General features: G+C 44.6%; 2 protein-coding genes across 9 annotated transcripts in view; both read right to left on the reverse strand.

Moving 5' to 3' along the window:
• LOC133473700 (oocyte zinc finger protein XlCOF6-like) lies at positions 1-17,115 on the reverse strand. 3 transcript variants are annotated; one of them, XM_061765294.1, is made up of 3 exons: positions 17,050-17,115; positions 6,922-7,055; positions 1-4,092 (listed from the first exon to the last, which is right to left on the reverse strand). In XM_061765294.1, exons 2-3 carry the CDS (start codon positions 7,046-7,048, stop codon positions 1,832-1,834), a joined length of 2,388 nt encoding a protein of 795 aa, XP_061621278.1. In that variant the 5' UTR covers positions 7,049-7,055; positions 17,050-17,115; the 3' UTR covers positions 1-1,831. The 3 variants fall into 3 exon arrangements, with proteins under 3 accessions (XP_061621278.1, XP_061621276.1, XP_061621277.1); XM_061765292.1 differs by lacking the exon at positions 17,050-17,115 and adding an exon at positions 12,867-13,176; XM_061765293.1 differs by lacking the exon at positions 17,050-17,115 and adding an exon at positions 7,569-7,929.
• Positions 15,807-21,643, reverse strand: part of LOC133473701 (gastrula zinc finger protein XlCGF57.1-like) — a 27,669-nt gene continuing 21,832 nt past the window's right edge. For all 6 annotated transcript variants that reach the window (XM_061765296.1, XM_061765297.1, XM_061765295.1 and 3 more), the window contains one exon: positions 15,807-17,469. In XM_061765296.1, coding sequence (XP_061621280.1) covers positions 15,815-17,469 — 1,655 coding nt within the window. In that variant the 3' untranslated portion in view covers positions 15,807-15,814. The remainder of the gene's footprint in view (positions 17,470-21,643) is intronic.

The following is a 21,643-nucleotide window of genomic DNA, read 5'->3' on the forward strand; positions in this document are numbered from 1 at the left end:
GAAGAAGAAGTGTATTTTATTATTATCAGTTTAGCACGAAAAGGCAATATTTAGTCGAGAATCTTTGACCGCAATCTGAACAGGCAAAAGCTTTGTCTCCAGTGTCGTCTCATGTGTGCTTTGCTTTCCCCAGACTGAGAACATTTCCATCGTTTGTTGTCAGTGTGACATGTCATATCCCCTTCAGACTTTTTATCATCATCATCTTCATCAGTGTGAGGAGAGTGCGACGTCATGTCGTCACTGTCTGATGGCGGAGCAAAGAGGCCGTCTGCTTGTGACCTAATTTGCAGTCTTTCCACTTAGGCCTCGTCGTTTGGGCCATTTTTTGCTTTGGAGGGTTTCCAATGGATGAAAGACATTTCACTTCTTTTTAATGGGGGACATTTATTTGATACACAAGCAAATCGAATCACCGTCACTGTTTAAATGAGTGTATTTTAATAAGGATTACAAATACACTTTGCAGTTCACCACCAAGAGTCAAAGTTTCTTTTAAGTCTTATTTCAATCAATCACTCACTTATTTGATATTGACATCACTAAAACAATAAAGATGATTCTGATTCTGATTTATGTAATACCCAAAAACTGTCAACAATCATCACCATCATTTCTGCGGACATCTTTACTCTTGGCAGCTTCGACCTCTGAAAATATGACAGCAATCAGTCCATTTTTTTTTAGATTATATGGATGAGATCAAATCAGTTCAACTGCAATTTCAAGACATAAAGCGACGTAACACGTTCGGCCGGGAGACCGATCATCCGATGTCACGACAGCCGCCCAAAGTCCACGTCTGTCACAAAATGCCACCTACAGAAAGGCCTTTGTGATCTATTCGTACATTTATATATATATACACACACACATACGATACATCTGTGGTGCAATCAATTCAAAATTGAGCGACTGCCCCGAGGAGACCCCTCGTGGACCCTAAACTAATTGACATCTACCCTCCAAGTCTGAACTCCCAAGCATCAAAGGCCCCCGGATATTTCCACCGGACCACCTGTCTCTAAATCGGAACACATGCTGGGACAAGGCGACACCCGCCGGCGTCGAGAGCAACCGCAACCCGTTAGCTCTCATTTGATGTTTAACCGAGGATAAATGTCTGTTTTGATATTTGACGAACTCTGCAGAATTATTCCAAATGTACGCCTGGATGTCTGTGTCACTGTGTCAACTCTACAAGCGCAATTACGAGATTTTGAGAATTAAGATATGATCTTTACACCACACTTATCAATAATTATAGACGAGATTCAAACTGATGGGTGTGGTCTTGTCTGGTCCTCTTTGTCACGCCCCCGGGGCACTTAACCCCTGACTCCCGCCTTCTCTCGCTTTCGTGTTATTTCTGCTCTCTTGGTTCTTCACTCGTCTACAAGCCTTCCGACGTATTTCACTATCAGCATTTTCATTCATTACTGTTCGAAAACATTCACCCAGACTTTCAACATGGACAAAAATGACACCATAGAAAACAGAAGTTCAATGAGGAAATGTAATTGGCTCCCGCTCGTGATGTGTCATGTGACATAATATGGCTGAAAATTAAATATTTAATCAGAAAGTGATTCTAAAATTACTACTGAGTCTATTTTGGAGGGCTCGTTTTCTGAAGACCTCATTTATGAGTCCAGAACTATGGAATTAGTGCCCATGTTCTCACCTTTAACTAGTATTTTGGCACCAGTGCTAATTTTCAACACTAGCCTGCTGGAGGCTTTTAGAAAATATATGAACAAGAAGAAGATAGAATACAATCTGGTACACAGAATACAAGAAGCTCGATTTTTGTAAATCAGTAACATAGTCATTACTTTTTAGATTCAACGTTGACATTTTCATTAAAAGCATCTTGATCACTTTTATTCTCACCAGGACACTTGTGTGTCTTAGCCTGATCCTTATAAGAGAATCTTTGGCCACAAACTGAGCAGGAAAACGGTTTCTCACCAGTGTGTGTTCTTGTGTGTCTTTTTAAGTGTCCCTTCCGAGTGAATCTTCGGCCACAATCTGAGCAGGAAAAAGGTTTCTCGCCAGTGTGGCTTGTTGTGTGTATTTTTAAGTGTCCCTTCACAGAGAATCTTTGACCACAAACTGTGCAGGAAAAAGGTTTCTCACCCGTGTGGGTTCTTGTGTGTTCTGTTAAGTTTCCCTTCTGAGTGAATTTTTGACCGCAAACTGAACAGGAAAAAGGTTTCTCTCCAGTGTGGATTCTTGTGTGTTTTATTAAATTTCCCTTTTCAGAGAATCTTTGACCACAAACTGTGCAGGAAAAAGGTTTCTCACCAGTGTGGGTTCGTGTGTGTATTTTTAAAACTCCCTTGTGACTGAATCTTTTACCACAAACTGAGCAGGGAAAAGGTTTCTCTCCAGTGTGGGTTCTTGTGTGGAATTTTAAGCTTTCCTTCACACAGAATCTTTGGCCACAAACTGAGCAGGCAAAAGGTTTTTCACCAGTGTGCGTTCTTGTGTGTATTTTTAAGCTCCCCTTGACAGAGAATCTTTGACCACAAACTGTGCAGGAAAAAGGTTTCTCACCAGTGTGTGTCCTTGTGTGTTTTTTTAAGCTTCCCTTTTCAGAAAATCTTTGGCCACAATCAGAGCAAGAAAAAGGTTTCTCACCAGTGTGGGTTCTTGTGTGTTTTTTTAAGTTTCCTTTCACAGAGAAACTTTGACCACAAACTGAACAGGAAAACGGTTTGTCACCAGTGTGGCTTTTTGTATGTCTTTTTAAGTATGTCTTCTGAGTGAATGTTCTCCCACACACTGTGCAGGAAAAAGGTTTCTCACCAGTGTGGGTTCTGGTGTGTTTTTTTAAATCTCCCTTCTGAATGAATCTTTTACTGCAAAATGAACAAGAAAAAGGTTTCTCACCAGTGTGGGTTCTCGTGTGTATTTTTAAGTGTCCCTTCATAGAGAATCTTTGGCCACAATCTGAGCAGGAAAAAGGTTTTTCGCCAGTGTGGGTTCTGGTGTGTCTTTTTAACTGTCCCTTCTGAGTGAATCTTTTACTGCAAAATGAACAAGAAAAAGGTTTCTCACCAGTGTGTGTTCTTGTGTGTAATTTTAAGTGTCCCTTCATAGAGAATCTTTGGCCACAATCTGAGCAGGAAAAGGGTTTCTCGCCAGTGTGGGTTCTCGTGTGCATTTTTAAATCTCCCTTCCGGGTGAATCTTTTACTGCAAACTGAACAAGAAAAAGGTTTCTCACCAGTGTGGGTTCTTGTGTGTAATTTTAAGTGTCCCGTTTCAGAGAATCTTTGACCGCAAACTGAGCAGGAAAAAGGTTTCTCGCCAGTGTGGGTTCTTGTGTGTCTTTTTAAGTGTCCCGTTTCAGAGAATCTTAGACCGCAAACTGAGCAGGAAAAAGGTTTCTCGCCAGTGTGGGTTCTTGTGTGTATTTTTAAGTGTCCCGTTTCAGAGAATCTTTGACCGCAAACTGAGCAGGAAAAAGGTTTCTCGCCAGTGTGGGTTCTTGTGTGTCTTTTTAAGCTTTCCTTCCTCGAGAATCTTAGACCACAAACTGAGCAGGCAAAAGGCTTTTCTCCAGTGTGGGTTCTCACATGTTGTTTCAAAATGCTCTTATAAGCAAATGTTTTCCCACACTGAGAACATTTCCATTGTTTGTTGTCAGCGTGACATGTCAGATCACCTTCCGACTGTTCATCATCTTCATCATCATCATCAGTGTGAGTAGAGTGCGACGTCATGTCGTCACTATCTGATAGTGGAGCAAAGAGTCCGTCTGGTTGTGATCCTCCGCAGGGGTCTCCATCACCTTCTGTCGTCATGTGTTGACTTGAGCTGCTGCTTGGTGGCTCCGCCCCTCCGCTCTCCTCACTTTGGCCTTCATCTTCACTCTTCAAAGGGACACCAGTCCATGGAAACTTGGTGTTGTCCTCCTCTGCTTCACGTTTGCTATGGGGGTGCTCTTCCGCATCCTCTTTTTTAATGGGAGTGGGCTCCGATGTCTCTTCTTCTTTGATGTGGTGGACCACTTCGTCCTCCACTTCCTCTTTAATGCGAGGGGGCTCTGGCTCCTGCCGCTCAGGACGAAGATCCTCAGTGATGTCTGCAAGACACAAAAAGACAAACGCACACAGTTTGGTAAATCTGTTCTCATGTTGTGACTTTAATGTTGTGTATTCTAGTTTATATTAATATTTCAGGTTCATATGAAAGAAAATGGAAAATTGGGAAAAAATAATAATAATAATGGACAGGTCAACAACAACAATAAAATTCGGCTTTACACGATCAGGATTTTTGGGGCCGATCAGCAAGTTTAAAAAAAACGATAACCGATCACCAATCCGATCACAAGATGGAGCAATGTGTCTATTTACATGACTTGTTCATTTATTGTATATACTTGTGTACTCTATACTGTATCCCTGTTAGGGTTAGGGTTAGTAACCCTAACAGGGTTAGGGTTACTAACCCTAACCCTCTATACTTTGTCACTGTCCCGGCTATATGGGCGGGGTTTGTCCACCGTTTGAGTCATGAACATTTCACCAGATTTTGGGACCAACCCAAGTAATCCATACTTACAAAGAAAGTTGAACAAATCAACTCAGAAATTAAGTTGTGTGTAATAATGTGAAACGACTGAGGTAAAAAGTATTGAACACACCAACTGGTATTTAATACTTTGTACAAAAGCCTTTGTTTGCAACGACAATTTCAAGACACCTCCTGTATGGAGAAACTAATCTCATGCATTGCTCTGGGGTGATTTTGGCCCCTTCCTCCACACAAGCAGTCCTCAAATTTGGAAAGTTTCCGTGGGATTCTTTTATGGACCTTGGCCTTCACTTCTTTCCATAGATTTTCAACTGGATTCAAGTCAGGTGATTGGCTGGGCCATTGTAGCAGCTTTATTTATTTTTTTCTTTGAAACCAATTGAGAGTTTCCTTGGCAGTATGTTGTGGACCATTATCCTACTGAAATCTCCACCCTTGTTTCGTTTTCATCATCCTCGTAGATGGCAGCAGATTTTTGTCAAGAATGTCTCGGTACAAGAATGTCTTTGCCCATTCATCCTTCCTTCAATAATGTGAAGTTTACCAGTCCCATTTGCTGAAAAGCAACCCCAAACCATCATTATCCAACCTCCGAATTGACCTGCTAATTCCAGATTTATACCGTGATCTGATTGGCTGCGCATCATCGCAGCCTCACCCAGCATCTTCCCTTGTTGTGTCTCGCCAGTCTCGTCCACGCTGTCGACTGTCGCGCATACTGTATCTCAGTGTTGTGTTCGTGATAACTTTTTTTGTTTAAGCGCTAACGGTTTTTGATTAGTTAAGCCCTTACAATGCCGCCTAAGCGCTGTGCCCCTGCGAAAGCTTCATGGCATCACTAATCCTCGTCTCTACGGTGGCTTTGTGGCCAGATTATTATGTTCAATAATTCACAGATAACAACTGATCATCGACCTCAAAAAGCCTTTCTGTCTCTACTAAAAGGTCAGTGGCAATAAACCGTTTGGGGGACACTTTTATTTACAATGTCATTGCAATGAAAATGGTTTTATGCAATTATACAAGTGTATACACAGCAGCTGAAATAAGTATTTAACACGTCAGCATTTGTTTCTCAAATATATTTCCAAAGGTGCTATTGACATGAACATTTCAAACGCTAGGAACAACCCAAGTAATCCATCCATACAAAGACAGTAGAAAAAAGAAACGCCAAAATTAAGTTGTGTGTAATAATGTGAAATAACACAGGGAAAAAGTATTCAACACACCGTATACATTTAATACTTTGTACAAAAGCCTTTGTTTGGAATGACAGCTTCAAGACGCCTCCTGTATGGAGAAACTCGTCTGGTGTGATTTTGCCGCCGATTGGTTAGGACATCCGCCTCACAGTTCCGAGGACCCGGGTTCAAATCCCGGCCCCGCCTGTGTGGAGTTTGCACGTTCTTCCCGTGCCTGCGTGGCTTTTCTCCGGGCACTCCGGTGTCCTCCCACATCCCAAAAACATGCGCGCTAGGTTAATTGAAGACTCTAAATTGCCCGTAGGTGCGAATGGTTGTTTGTTTACTCATTTCTTTTGCAGTAACCCTGTACATTGTAATCAAGTTAACTCAATTTATCGTCGTTTAGATTGTTTCACCACTGGTAAAGCTTTGACCCAAAAGCTGGGTCAGGTGAATAGCCCAATTTTAGGGTCTCTTTTTGACCCAGTAATTGGGTTAAAAATAGCCCAACTAGGGTTATTTTTAGATTGCAGTAATAATAATTTCAAAAATCTCGCCACGTTCATCTCAATATCATAGTTTAAGAATTTATTGAGGGATACTGCACATGATCGCTGCATTTTGCAAGGTCGTGCGGAATGGCATTTGCAAATTCACCTATTAATGGATTATTATTTTTTTGGGGGGGGGGGGGGGGGGGGGGGCTTTTCTTGGTTACTCACGGAAAGACTTGCCCTATTTCCAATTTGCTTCGTGGCCAAAAATGGGATTTCAAAAAAAAATACTGCGGATGTGATCTTTTTTGTATTGTAGCATCTTAAATTGAGGCTGGTTCTCCGCTCAACCAAACTTGCACAGCGGAGGTCAGAAGGCTGTGTGTGTGTGTGTGTGTGTGCGTGCGCAAAATGAGAGAAGTCAATCACGACATTATCTCCAACCATGAAACATGAAATATGAGTGCTGCATGGGGCTGTAGTGCTCCACCCTGTGAGGGAAGGACAGGACCTTTTTACTACTTTCTTCTTCTCCCGTGTTATCACTGCGCCATTCGCTGCGTGACGTCTCGGGATGTTCACTTCATAATCACGCACACAACGAATGGATAATGAAATTCCATTAGTCGTTGCAACCTTGAATAACCACGGGAATATTATTCAAATTTGGATGCGTGCGACGAGTGAGCCCACCTGCTCTGCGCGGCGCAGTTGGAGGCCGCAGATCGAACGCGGCGTCCGGTCGTTGACCTTTTGGCTCCTCCTCCTCTTTCGGGCCCCGAAGTTCCTCCTCGTACGCCGCCGTCCTCCTCGCGCACATTTTCGCGCTACGTTGGAGGGACGAGAAAAAGTCGGACACGCCGAACGCCATTATTTGAACAGGCCTGAGATAACAATGTTCAAATGAGGGAGATGAAATAAAAGGAGTTCCATTCAATAAGCAGTAAATACATTTGGGGGTACTCATGGTAAGCCAAAAATGTTCAGGGGGTGCACGAGACGACGAATAGGGTTCAAATCGACAAGAGGAAACAGCGGAACGTGTGATGAGGCAGAAAGCTCATTTGTGACCTCAGGAGAGAAAAGTGAGTGTGGAAACATGACAGACATGCTACAAAAGCATTCAGGGATCTTCTTTTTACATTTCAGACTCGACGGCTAAGCGGAGGTGGCAGAAACGGAACACTTGACGCTCTGCTTCGCCAAGTGTTGATCACCCCAAAAAACGCGTTTCTTTGTTAGCATGCTAAGCTAAACTAGGCCGAGAAGCCAGACGACTTCAACCGGACACGAAGCTGAACCAATGAAGTCTTAGTCCAGTAAAGTAGTGATTGACTTACTGGGATTCAGCACGTTCGGTCCAAATTCGGGACTTTTTCGTGCAGCGTGTGGTTACGGTCGAGACGAGTGTCGTCCATAGATAGGAAGACTCCATACGACAGCGCGCCGTCGCAGCAGTCCGGCGAACCAACGTGCCTAGTGGCGGCCATGTTGGGAAGGTCGTCGTTCCCGTATAATGCAATACAAAACACTACAATTTAGTCGTAACTTTCTCATTTCTTAACCAATGTTCATGAACTTGACTGTTTTGTTACCGCTAAAGCGTATGCTATCAATATACGCCATTCAAAAAAAAAAAGAGACAAACATTTTTTGCTTTCCTTGCCGTCCACACACGCGTGGAATGCGCCGACGACTTTGACCTCCGTCGCTACAGACCTCAAAATGGGCGTGTCTAATCTACCTAAATAGATATCTGTGAGCGTCGTCGTGCAAACGCAAACAATCCTCAAACAACAAACATCTCACCGCAATTTAAGTGGAGGACGAAGGCTTCTAGAAATAAAAGGGATTAAAGATGAGTGATTTAAAAAAAAAAATACCCACATAAAAAGGCATTGCTCTGTTATACAAAGACACACCACCGCATTAAAAAGGAATTCACGGGAGAAAAAAACATTCTACATTATAGCCACATGGAATTTACAAGATTACATACTCTTTTTTTAAAGTGTTCCAAAGACGCACACAACATTTGACACTGAAATTGTAACCCGGTCATCGCCGAACACCAAACTCTATAGAGAAACAGCCATTTTTTTTGCATACATGTAGTTTTGAGGACATTTCCGCACGTAAAGGTGACATTTTTGGACATCGCTCTCTTCCATCACATCCCCTTGCTTGTTCGGCTTCGCACAAGCGGTTAAGGATGCAGCCCGTGACCGCGATGCATCAGGTTCGATTCCCCCAACATGCTCCATGCTGCCCATCCAATTGGGCTCCATCTATCTTGTGGAGTTATTTGGTTTTGATCGCTCTGCAGACTTCAATCATAAGTCAATTGAAATGAAATATGAAATATTTAAAACAGATTGTTTTAAGCTAAGCGCAGTTTGGACCTGGAAGGAGCTAGATGATGTAGTTCTGAGCATCCCAGACAGAGAGAGAGTCGTAATTGGTGCAGATTGTAATGGACATGTTGGTGAAGGTAATAAGGGTGATGAAGAAGTGATGGGTAAGTACGGTATCCAGGATAGGAACTTGGAGGGACAGATGGTGGTAGACTTTGCAACAAGGATGCAAATGGCTGTAGTGAACACTTTTTTCCAGAAGAGGCACGAACATAGGGTGACCTACAAGAGCGGAGGTAGAAGCACACAGGTGGATTACATCTTGTGCAGACGATGTCATCTGAAGGAGGTTACCAACTGTAAGGTAGTGGTAGGGGAGAGTGTGGCTAGACAGCATAGGATGGTGGTGTGTAGGATGACTCTGGTGGTGGGGAGGAAAATTAGGAAGACAAAGGCAGAGAAAAGAACCATGTGGTGGAAGCTGAGACAGGACGAGTGTTGTGCAGCTTTTCGGGAAGAGGTGATACAGGCTCTCGGTGGACGGGAAGAGCTTCCAGAAGACTGGACCGCTGCAGCCAAGGTGATCAGAGAAGCAGGCAGGAGAGTACTTGGTGTATCTTCTGGCAGGAAAGGAGAGAAGGAGACTTGGTGGTGGAACCTCACAGTACAGGAAATCATACAAGGAAAACGGTTAGCTAAGAAGAAGTGGGACACTGAGAGGACCGAGGAGAGGTGAAAGGAATACATTGAGATGCGACACAGGGCAAAGGTAGAGGTGGCAAAGGCAAAGCAAGAGGCATATGATGACATGTATGGCAGGTTGGACACTAAAGAAGGAGAAAAGGATCTATACAGGCTGGCCAGACAGAGGGATAGAGATGGGAAGGATGTGCAGCAGGTTAGGGTGATTAAGGATAGAGATGGAAATATGTTGACTGGTGCCAGCAGTGTGCTAGGTAGATGGAAAGAATACTTCGAGGAGTTGATGAATGAGGAAAATGATAGAGAAGGGAGAGTAGAAGAGGCAAGTGTTGTGGACCAGGAAGTGGCAATGATTAGTAAGGGGGAAGTTAGAAAGGCATTAAAGAGAATGAAAAATGGAAAGGCAGTTGGTCCTGATGACATTCCTGTGGAGGTATGGAAGCATCTAGGAGAGGTGGCTGCGGAGTTTTTGACCAGCTTGTTCAATAGAATCCTAGCGCGTGAGAAGATGCCTGAGGAATGGAGGAAAAGTGTACTGGTGCCCATTTTTAAGAACAAAGGTGATGTGCAGAGCTGTGGGAACTATAGAGGAATAAAGTTGATGAGCCACACGAGGAAGTTATGGGAAAGAGTAGTGGAGGCTAGACTCAGGACAGAAGTGAGTATTTGCGAGCAACAGTATGGTTTCATGCCCAGAAAGAGTACCACAGATGCATTATTTGCCTTGAGGATGTTGATGGAAAAGTACAGAGAAGGTCAGAAGGAGCTACATTGTGTCTTTGTAGATCTAGAGAAAGCCTATGACAGAGTACCCAGAGAGGAACTGTGGTACTGCATGCGGAAGTCTGGAGTGGCAGAGAAGTATGTTAGAATAATACAGGACATGTACGAGGGCAGCAGAACAGCGGTGAGGTGTGCTGTAGGTGTGACAGACGAATTTAAGGTGGACGTGGGACTGCATCAGGGATCAGCCCTGAGCCCCTTCCTTTTTGCAGTGGTGATGGATAGGCTGACAGATGAGGTTAGACTGGAATCCCCGTGGACCATGATGTTTGCAGATGACATTGTGATCTGCAGTGAAAGCAGGGAGCAGCTGGAGGAACAGTTAGAAAGATGGAGGCATGCACTGGAAAGAAGAGGAATGAAGATTAGCCGAAGTAAAACAGAATCTATGTGCATGAATGAGAGGGGTGGTGGGGGAAGAATGAGGCTACAGGGAGAAGAGATGGCAAGGGTAGAGGACTTGAAATACTTGGGGTCGACCGTCCAGAGCAATGGTGAGTGTGGTCAGGAAGTGAAGAAACGGGTCCAAGCAGGTTGGAACGGGTGGAGGAAGGTGTCAGGTGTGTTATGTGACAGAAGAGTCTCTGCCAGGATGAAGGGCAAAGTTTAGAAAACAGTGGTGAGGCCAGCCATGATGGACGGATTAGAGACAGTGGCACTGAAGAGAAAACAGGAAGCAGAGCAAATGAAGATGTTGAGGTTCGCTCTCGGAGTGACCAGGTTGGATAAAATTAGAAATGAGCTCATCAGAGGGACAGCCAAGGTTCGATGTTTTGGAGACAAAGTTCGAGAGAGCAGACTTCAATGGTTTGGACACGTCCAGAGGAGAGAGAGTGAGTATATTGGTAGAAGGATGATGAGGATGGAGCTGCCAGGCAAGAGAGCGAGAGGAAGACCAAAGAGAAGGTTGATGGATGTCGTGAGGGAAGACATGATGGCAGTTGGTGTTCGAGAGGAGGATGCAGGAGATAGGCTCTCATGGAAAAGGATGACGCGCTGTGGCGACCCCTAACGGGACAAGCCGAAAGCAGTTTGGACCTCACCCCAGACGCTCACAAAGGGGGAGGGGGAAACAGGTAACAACATGCTGCTTCCAATTATCATTACAAGTTGCCCTCTCAAGCAAATGTTGTGCTCTTGTCTATTGTTTTCTGTTCCCCCCCTGCACCTGTCCATGACACCAAGAGATGGACCTGCTCTCAACCCCAGGAGACGTGGGTGAAGGCAGAGCTGCAGGATGTGGGGCCGTGGCCGGGACGTCGCCACTTGACGAGCAGCTCCCGTGGCACAAAGTGCCGTCGTTTTGTTTGGCTGTGCTGCTCGGTTGTGAGTTAGCTGCGCTTAGCCGGGTCAGCCGGGATGGGCTCCGGCACCCTGCGAAACCTAACCAGGATAAGCGGTGATGAAAATGGATGGATGGTTATCTGGTAATGTCGGTACATTTTTTATTTGTATTTTTTTTTTACACAATTGTGCAAAAAGATGCAGAGTCCTCTAGCACTTCGAGCAGTTCGAATGAGTAATATTGCAATAGTCCGGTGCAATGAGCGTTGTGCAAAGGGCGCCGACACTTCAAGGAGTGTTGTTGTTGAATGTGCGAAATGATTTTGAAGCATGACGGCGCCGTCGGGTACAGCGTCGCCAAGCCAAGTCTCCGTAAAGCACATGGCGGCGCAACGTCCGAAGTCTTTACTGGTCTTTATCAAGAGATGAAGCTCGTCCATTTTGTTGGGTACATTGGCGAGGTGGATCGACGGGAACGCCAATCTGTATCCTCTCTTGCGGAGTTTCACCTGGATGCCGGCTCGCTTTCGCCTCCATGCGCCGAAAACCGCGGACGCCGCTGCGGTGAGTAACTCGGGGAAAAACTGAGCGGATTAGCGAAAGTTGGTGAAATAAAGTCTGGAGTAGCTTCCTTGATGGTGAACAAGTCTCCCCTTGTGTAAGTGAGTCGTGAAATGTATCCAAAGACAAACGAAAAACACAAAAACAATACAAGAGAGTGACCACGCTTGTAGGCGCCATCTTGGAACACCTTTACACATGGATGTCGGTTTTTGATGCAGTGCCGCCTGAGGGATCGAAGGTCACAGGGATTCAATGCTGGTTTTCGGCCTTGCCGCTTTCATGCAGTGATTTCTCCAGATTCTCTGAACCTTTTGATGATATTATGGACCGTAGATGATTTCATCCCTAAATTCCTTGCAATCAGAATCAGAATAATCTTCATTTGCCAAGTATGTCCAAAACACACAAGGAATTTGTCTCCGGTAGTTGGAGCCGCTCTCGTACGACAACAGACAGTCTATTGACAGAGAACACTTTTGAGACATGAAGACATTGACAAAAAACAATTGTGCAAAAAGATGCAGAGTCCTCCAGCACTTAGAGCAGTTCGAATGACTAATATTGCAATAGACCGGTGCAATGACCATTGTGCAAAGGGCGCCGACACTTCAAGGAATGTATGCGGTTTAAAGTGACGAGTACTGCGATAATCTGGGACAATGGTTGTGCAAATGTTGCAGATACTCCTCAATCAGTGTGCAAATGGAGCAGATGCTACTCTGGCATGAGTGGCCACTATATGCAAATAGTGCAGCACGGCGAGACAACGACAGTGAGTGCACGAGTAATACATCATTGGCCCCACAGAAATGTGACAACGAACTCAAGTCAAAAAATTGCCAGTTTGTTGTCATGGAATTATAGGTTAGGTGTTTAAGAAGTTGATCGCAAGAGGGAAGAAGCTGTTGGAATGTCTACTAGTTCTAGTTTGCATTGATCGGTAGCGCCTACCTGAGGGAAAGGAGCCGGAAGAGCCGGTGACCGGGGTGCGGAGGGTCCGAGAGGATTTTGCACACCCTTGTCTTAGTTCTGGCAGCGTGCAAGTCCTCAAGGGTCGGTAGGGGGGTACCGACAATCCTTTCGGCAGTTTTGATTGTCCGTTGCAGTCGGAGTTTGTCCTTTTTTGTAGCAGCACCAAACCAGACTGTGATGGAAGAACACAGGACCGATTCGATGACCGCTGTGTAGAACTGTCTCAGCAGCTCCTGTGGCAGGCCGTGCTTTCTCAGAAGCCGCAGGAAGTACATCCTCTGCTGGGCCTTTTTGAGGACGGAGTTGATGTTAGTCGCCCACTTCAGGTCCTAAGAGATTATAATTCCCAGGAACTTGAAGGTCTCGACGGTTGACACGAGGCAGCTGGACAACGTGAGGGGCAGCTGTGGCGAAGGATGCCTCCTGAAGTCCACGATCATCTCTACAGTCTTGAGCGTGTTCAGCTCCAGGTTGTGTCGGCCGCACCGCAGCTCCAGCCGCTCCGCTTCCTGTCGATATGCGTCCTTGATGAGGCCGATGACAGTGGTGTCATCGGCAAACTTGAGGTGTCGGGTTCGCTGAGGTGCAGTCGTTCGTGTAGAGAGAGAAGAGCAGCGGAGAGAGGACACAACCTTGGGGCGCCCCAGTGCTGATGCTGCGTGTGGATGAGGTGGCCTCCCCCAGCCTGACCTGCTGTGTCCTGCCTGTCAGAAAGCTGTAAATCCACTGGCAGATGGCAGGTGAGACGCTGAGCTGGAGAAGCTTGGATGAAAGGAGTTCAGGGGTGATGGTGTTGAACGCTGAGCTGAAGTCCACGAACAGGATCCTCGCGTAGGTCCCTGCACTGTCGAGGTGTTCTAGGATGAAGTGTGGCCCCATGTTGACCGCATCATCCGCAGACCTGTTCGCTTGGTAGGCAAACTGCAGGGGGTCCAGCAGGGGACCTGTGACGCTCTTGAGGTGGTCCGGCACGAGACGTTCAAAGGACTTCATGACCACAGATGTCAAAGCGACAGGCCTGTAGTCATTCAGACCCGAGATTGCAGGTTTCTTGGGGACTGGAATGATGGTGGAGCGTTTGAAACAGGATGGAACCTCGCACAGTTCCAAAGATCTGCTGAAGATCTGAGTGAAGATTGGAGCGAGCTGGTCCGCGCAGACTTTGAGGCAGGATAGGGACAGGTGGTCCGGGCCTGCCGCTTTGTTCATCTTTTGTTGTTTGAAGATGCGTCTCACATCCTGTTCGTGGTTAGGGTTAACGCAGGGGTCAGAGGTGTGATTGTGGTCGCGGGTGCGGCCGGGTGAGAAAGTGTCCTTTTCAAATCTGCAGTAGAAGGTCTTCAAGTCGTTGGCTAGTGTGCTATTGTTCTCAGCTTGGGGGGATCGTCGGTTGTAATTAGTCAGCGATTGGAATGCATGCCAGACTGATTTAGAGTCATTAGCGCTAAACTGTTTTTCCAACTTTGCTGCAATGTTCATTTCTTTAGTCAGCTGGTTTCTAGCTCGATTATACAGGGCCCTGTCCCCGCTCTGATATGCGTCCTCCTTAGCTTGGCGAAGCTGCTTAAGTTTAGCAGTGAACCACGGCTTTGTACGGTGAGCAACATTGTCCTTAAACTGTTGGACTATTTTCTCACACACTTGTTCACAAAGAGGTGAACCTCGCCCCACCTTTGCTTGCGAATGACTGAGCAATTCAGGGAAGCTCCTTTTCTACCCAATCATGGCCCCCACCTGTTCCCAATGAGCCTGTTCACCTGTGGGATGTTCCAAACAGAAGTTTGATGAGCATTCCTCAACTTTCTCCGTCTTTTTTGAAACGTGTTGCAGCCATAAAATTATAAGTTAATGATTATTTGCTAAAAACAATCAAGTTGAACAGTTTGAACATGAAATATCTTGTCTTTGTAGTGTTTTTGATAAAATATAGGTTGAACATGATTTGCAAATCATTGTACTCTGTTTTTATGCTTAACACAACATCCCAACTTCATTGGAATTGGGTTTGTATGTATTTAATTGCTGACGTATATCATTGCATCACATGAACAACAGCTAGTACCCCAAAATGGAAAATCATACAAACACAGCGGGGGAGCACCACATCCTCGCAAGCCTCAAGCATGAAAGCAAGAAACGTGGCTTAATCTCCCAAAAGTGAAAACATTTGATCAGGCGCAGTTTCAGGACATTAACTGACGTTCGGCCGGGAGACCCTCGTCATGGGTCATCCGACGTTATGACAGCCAGCCAAAGTCCACGTCTGTCACACAATGCCGCCTACAGAAACGTCTTTGTGATCTATACATACATTTGATCTTTTCACACATATAGACGTATACTATACGTTATGTGGTGCAACCAATTCAAAATTGAGCTGACGTATGAGGAAACGAATCTGCAAGAATTACTTTATGTGGGATGACCCGTTTGCCTTTCTTTCCTCAAGGAGGCATTTCAACGGTCGATTTTTTTAAACAAGCGTTCCAACAGATTTCACTTTCACTATTTTCAGTCATGAATATCCCAAAACGTCATCCATACTTTCAATACGGGCAAAAATGACACCATGGAAAACATGAGTTCAATGAGGAAATGTAATCGGCTCCTGCTCGTTATGTGTCAAACCGTGACAGACTGGCGTGTCCAAAATGTGGGCGGGCCAAAATCTGTCGGAAAATCAAATATTGCATCAGAAAACGATTCTATGACTACTGAGTCTATACTGGTGGACATCATTTATGAGCCCAGAACACTGGAATAAGTGCCCATGTTCTCACCTTTAACGAGTCCCTTGAAAGCATTTTGGCACCAGAGCTAATCCTAAACATTTGGCCGCCGGAGGCGTTTAGAAAATATATAGACAAGAAGAAGATACGATAAAAGCTGGTATACAGAATACAAGAATGTAGATTTTTTTTTTTTTTTTAAACATTTACATGAAAATATTCTTGATTACTGCTATTCTCACCAGCACACTTGTGTGTCTTAACCTGATACTTATAAGAGAATCTTTGGCCACAATCTGAGCAGGAAAAAGGTTTCTCACCAGTGTGCGTTCTTGTGTGCATTTTTAAGTATACGTCCCGCGTGAATCTTCGGCCGCAATCTGAGCAGGGAAAAGGTTTCTCACCAGTGTGGGTTCTTGTATGTATTTTTAAGGTTTCCTTCACAGAGAATCTTAGACCACAATCTGAGCAAGAAAAAGGTTTCTCACCAGTGTGGGTTCTTGTGTGCATTTTTAAGTGTCCCTTCTGAGTGAATCTTTGGCCACAGTCTGAGCAGGAAAAAGGTTTCTCACCAGTGTGCGTTCTTGTGTGTCTTTTTAAACTTCCCTTTTCAGAAAATCTTTGGCCACATTCTGAGCAAGAAAAAGGTTTTTCACCAGTGTGGGTTCTTGTGTGTATTTGTAACTTTTCCTTCAGAGTGAATCTTCGACCACAAACTGAGCAGGAAAAAGGTTGCTCACCAGTGTGTGTTCTTGTGTGTATTTTTAACTTCTCCTTCACAGAGAATCTTAGACCACAATCTGAGCAAGAAAAAGGTTTCTCACCAGTGTGGGTTCTTGTGTGTATTTTTAAGGTTTCCTTCACAGAGAAGCTTAGACCACAATCTGAGCAAGAAAAAGGTTTCTCACCAGTGTGGGTTCTTGTGTGTATTTTTAAGCTTCCCTTCTCAGAGAATCTCCGACCACAATCTGAGCAGGAAAAAGGTTTCTCACCAGTGTGGGTTCTTGTGTGTTTTTTTAAGTTTTTCTTCACAGAGAATCTTAGACCACAAAATGAGCAGGAAAACGGTTTATCACCAGTGTGTGTTCTTGTGTGATTTTTTAAGTTTCCCTTTCCAGAGAATCTCTGACCGCAAACTGTGCAGGAAAACGGTTTCTCACCAGTGTGGGTTCTTGTGTGTTTTTTTAAGTTTCCCTTTCCAGAGAATCTTTGACCGCAAACTGTGCAGGAAAATGGTTTCTCACCAGTGTGGGTTCTTGTGTGTAATTTTAAGCTTTCCTTCACAGAGAATCTTTGACCACAAACTGAACATGCAAAAGGTTTTTCTCCAGTGTGTGTTCTCACGTGCTGTTTCACACTGCTCTTATGAGCAAATGTTTTCCCACAATGAGAACATTTCCATCGTTTGTTGTCAGCGTGACGTGTCATATCACCTTCATACTGTTTATCATCATCATCATCATCATCAGTGTGGGGAGGATGTGACGTCATGTCGTCACAATCTGACAGTGCCGCTAAGAGTCCGTCTGCTGGTGATCCTCCACAGTGGTCTTCTCCGTCACCTTCTGTCTTCATGTGTTGACTTGAGCTGCTGCTTGGTGGCTCCGCCCCTCTGCTCTCCTCACTTTGACCTTCACCTTCAATCTTCAAAGGGACACCAGTCCATGGAAACTTGGTGATATCCTCCTCCTCCTCTTCCTGTTTGATGCGGGGGCACGCTTCTTCCTCCTCTTTTTTAATCGAAATGGACTCCTCTTCCTCTTTGATGTGGTGGACCTCCTTGTCCTCCACTTCCTCTTTAATGTGAGGGGGCTCTGGCTCCTGCCGCTCAGTACGAAGATCTTCAGCGATGTCTGCAAGACACAAGAAGACAAACACACATGGTTTGGTGAATCTTTTCTAATGATGTGACTTTAATGTGTATTATGGTTTAGATTTATATTCAAGGTTAATGTTGAAAGTTAGATGAGTTTGATATCTTGGAAATAATAAAATTCAGCAGGTCAACAACAACAACAACATGAAAAACAAGTATCAATAAAGGTAATACAGTGCACCCTTGCATACTCCCGGTTTGGCATTTGCAAATTTTTCTGCATTGCCTCTTGTAAAAAATAATTTCAGCAGCAGTGAAGTAAATACAAAAATATACAGTTCAAAAGAATTTTACAAAGCCTCCCTGCATTCATCCCAACATCGCCGTTTACAAAGTTTGTGAAGGATACGGTACATGATTGGGGCACCTGTTTTTAGGTTCTTATGAAGCCTTTTTTGCTTTTATGGAATGTCATATTTTGTAACTATGTCACTACATCACATTGTACAGTTTGCTTTGTTTGCATTTGCTTTCAATCAGCAATCATTTTTGAATAATTTCAAGTGACATATTATTCACAACTTGTTACGGTTTATTTATTCAATAGCATTTCTTGGCACTATCATCGCTACTCTCACATACAACATGTCGTGACAGTTTTACTGACAGAACCACACGAGAAATGTCAGGCTAAGTGATATTTTAAGCAAGTTAAAACATGATACATCAATGAAATCAATGTGGTTTCTTGCATCGGTTAATTCTGGATAATTTGACTTGGAGTGGGTTGCTGCAGCAGCCTCAAGAGCAAAAAACATTGGGATGATAAGTCTAGGGGTGTATCCCTATTCTGGCTGATGATGGAGGACGAAACCACGTTGTGTTAGTCAGTCTGCTCTGTTGAGCTTCACAATTTAACTCTTTCCGGCATCAACAGGCAGCTACTGTGTATATATAGGGCTGCACATACAAATTTTGGTCTGGTGCTCAATGGCGCGCCAGAGGTTGTTGCTTGGTGCTCTTTCTATCCCCACCCACCCACAGACCTCAGTGGCAGTTGCAAATGTGATTCTTGGCTCTATGACAATTACACTACTGCATTATTAATAGACGTACTCTATAACAAAATCTTGGAAGTGTTCTTTAGACGTTGTCACAATGTGTACTGTAACTTCATTTAGCCCTAACCTAATTAAATAGAGCTAACAAAAAAAAACATAATCTGGAAAAGGTTTATGGTCAGAAGGTCCATCCATCCATTTTCTGAACCGGTTACCCTCACTAGCGTCAGCTGACTTCGGGCGAGAGGCGGGGTCCACCCTGAACTGGTTCCCAGCCAATCGCAGGGCACATATAAAGACAAACAACCATTCACACTCACATTCACGCCTGTGGACAATTTAGAGTCTTCAATCAACCTAGCATGCGTGTTTTTGGAATGTGGGAGGAAACCGGAGTACCTGGAGAAAACTGGTCAGAAGGTAATTGCGCAAAATGGAAAGTACAATAATTGCGACATTCAAAAGCTTCTCATGACACTCCAATTGATTCACAAGAATTTATTAGCCATTTATGTTACTAAAGGCAAAGTTTTCCATCCATCCGTCCAATTTCTATCGCTTATCCGAGGTCGGGTGGCGGGGGCAATAGCTTTAACAGGGATCCCCAGACTTCTCTCTCCCCAGCCACTTCATCCAGCTCTTCCGGGGGGGATCCCTAGGCATTCCCAGGCCAGCCGAAAGACGTAGTCTCTCCGGCGTGTCCTGGGTCGTCCCCGGGGTCTCTTCCCGGTGGGACGTGCGCGGAACACCTCACCGGGGAGGTGCCCCAGCCACCTCATCTGGCTCCTCTCCATGTGGAGCAGCAGCGGCTCTAGTCTGAGATTCTCCCGGATTACCGAGCTTCTCACAACCATCTCTAAGGGAGAGCCCGGACACCCTGCGGAGGAAACTCATTTCGGCCGCTCGTATCCCGGATCTCGTTCTTTCGCTCACGACCCGCAGCTCGTGACCGTAGGTGAGGGGAGGACCGTAGATCCACCGGTAAATCGAGAGCTTTGACTAAAGGCAAAGTTTTATGTACAGAAATAGAACACAGGTCATTTTTATTTGCGTTTCCTTTGCAATAAAAAAGGACCTGGTCTGTCTAAAAGTGACACACTTATGGATACTATTGTTAACCTTTGTTCATATTTACAGATCTTTACAATTTGCATGATTTAAATGAGCATGAGTCTCCGTTTTCCATGCTGAGTAGCAAATTGTGTGACCGCTAGCCGGCGCGTTTGTGCCACACTGGAATAGCGCCAGCCCACCTCGGAGAAAATGTCTCGCCACAGGTTAGCAGCTGGGTGCGTAAGCTGGTTTTTACATCGCAGCTCTATGAGGCTGGTTGAGGGGGAAACAGTTTTAGTGTTTGGAAACCGGAGCAGCCGGAATACAAACAAGTGCACGTCTTCTCTCGCTTCCACTCAGGAGACAGCTCTGCTCAAAAAAAAAAAAAAAAAAAAAATTGGTCTGGTGCTCAAACGGGCAGAGGTTGTTGCTTCGTGCTCATTTTTTCATGACCCGCCGACCTCAATGGACGAACTAATGTTTGTTTGCGTGAACGCACTGAGAGCCATAAGCCATAAGTCGTACTCGTTATTTATTTTCGGGACAAATAAAGGACAAACCTTTTTTGTTAATGACCTCACAACTGTTTCTTCTCTTTTGAGATCTTTTTACATGTGCTTAACATTTTATTATTAGTCTGGGTCTGGGCCAGGTCACAGCTGGTGCAGCATACCTGTAGAAATGGACATTCATTTAGACACATTGTATATGATTTCATACCTTGCCTTCTCTATATATACTTATGTAATCATTTTAGATACTTATTTTATAATCCCTTGAAAAATTTTTTTTTTACTTCTCATTTATGGCCATAACCCACAAATGGTGAAAACATAGAACAGTGGTGAACTGTGTACATAAATGATCAAATGACCACACACACACACACACACACACACCTACTGACCATGACCATATTAGGGCATGTTTTTGTACTTGTGTTCATCCTCTTATACCATGTAATGTAAACGCCCACCAAATGTGAATAAAAAGAGCTGCGCAAGGACAGGCACCTCAGAGGAGTTGGGAGAGAAAAGCGCGGCGCTTGTTCTTGTAGCTGCTCTCACTTTGCAAAATGACGTAGTTGACTCAAGTTGTGATTCTTGCTTCTGTCTCCTTCCTTGGTGTGAGCGTGTTGGTTAAAATAACCCTGACATGAACCTTCCCGGGAGTGGCCGGCGGACCAAAATTACCCTAAGAGCGCAGCGACGACTCATTCGAGAGGCCACAAGAGACCCCACAACAACATCCAAAGAGCTGCAGGCCTCACTTGCCTCAGATAAGATCAGTGGTCATGACTCCACCATAAGAAAGAGAAAGCATGGCAGAGTTCCAAGACGAAAACCACTGCTGAGGAAAAAGAACACCAAAAATTCTGCTGTCCCCCCAAAAAATCCTGAAGGGGAATGTCCGGCCATCTGTTCGTGACCTCAAGCTGAAATGAACTTGGGTTCTGCAGCAGGAAAATGATCCAAAAGACACCAGCAAGTCCACCTCTGAATGGCACACCGCACACCAGCAAATAGCCGGTGAGGCCATGGAGAAAGCGCAACATCTGTGCAGTTGCTAACTAGCCGCTAGCTGTCGTCACAGACACGCTGCGACCTCCTGATTGGCTCAAACATGGAGGGTTTGACGACAAGTCTACTCCTGTCTTTATAAATCCTCCTCCTGCTGGTATTCCAAATTGTAGCTCCACGTTCAGCGTAAGCCCTCAATAAAAACTTTTTTTTGGACAATTTATGGTTTCCATCTTGTTGTAAATGGCATGTCTGTATTACAAAACATGAACAATCCAAATATGAATTTTAACTGACCGTCAGAAAATCCTTGCAATCTTGACCTTAAAAAAAGTTTTTAAAAAAGCAATCCTTAAAGATAAAATGCAAATGGATTGTACTAAAAAAAAGTAACTAAAACTGGACTTAAGCACTGATTCTTTTGCATACCACTAAACGAGCCATGTTGGTTTGGATTTTTTTCCTCCCTTAATAATATAAAACTTGATTTCAAAACTGCATTTTGTGTTGACTTGTGTTTACTAATATTTAAATTTGTTTAATGACGGAAATCATTTAAGTGCGACAAATATGCCCC

This window comes from Phyllopteryx taeniolatus, unplaced genomic scaffold (assembly GCF_024500385.1).
Source record: "Phyllopteryx taeniolatus isolate TA_2022b unplaced genomic scaffold, UOR_Ptae_1.2 contig_36, whole genome shotgun sequence".
Lineage (NCBI taxonomy): Eukaryota > Metazoa > Chordata > Actinopteri > Syngnathiformes > Syngnathidae > Phyllopteryx > Phyllopteryx taeniolatus.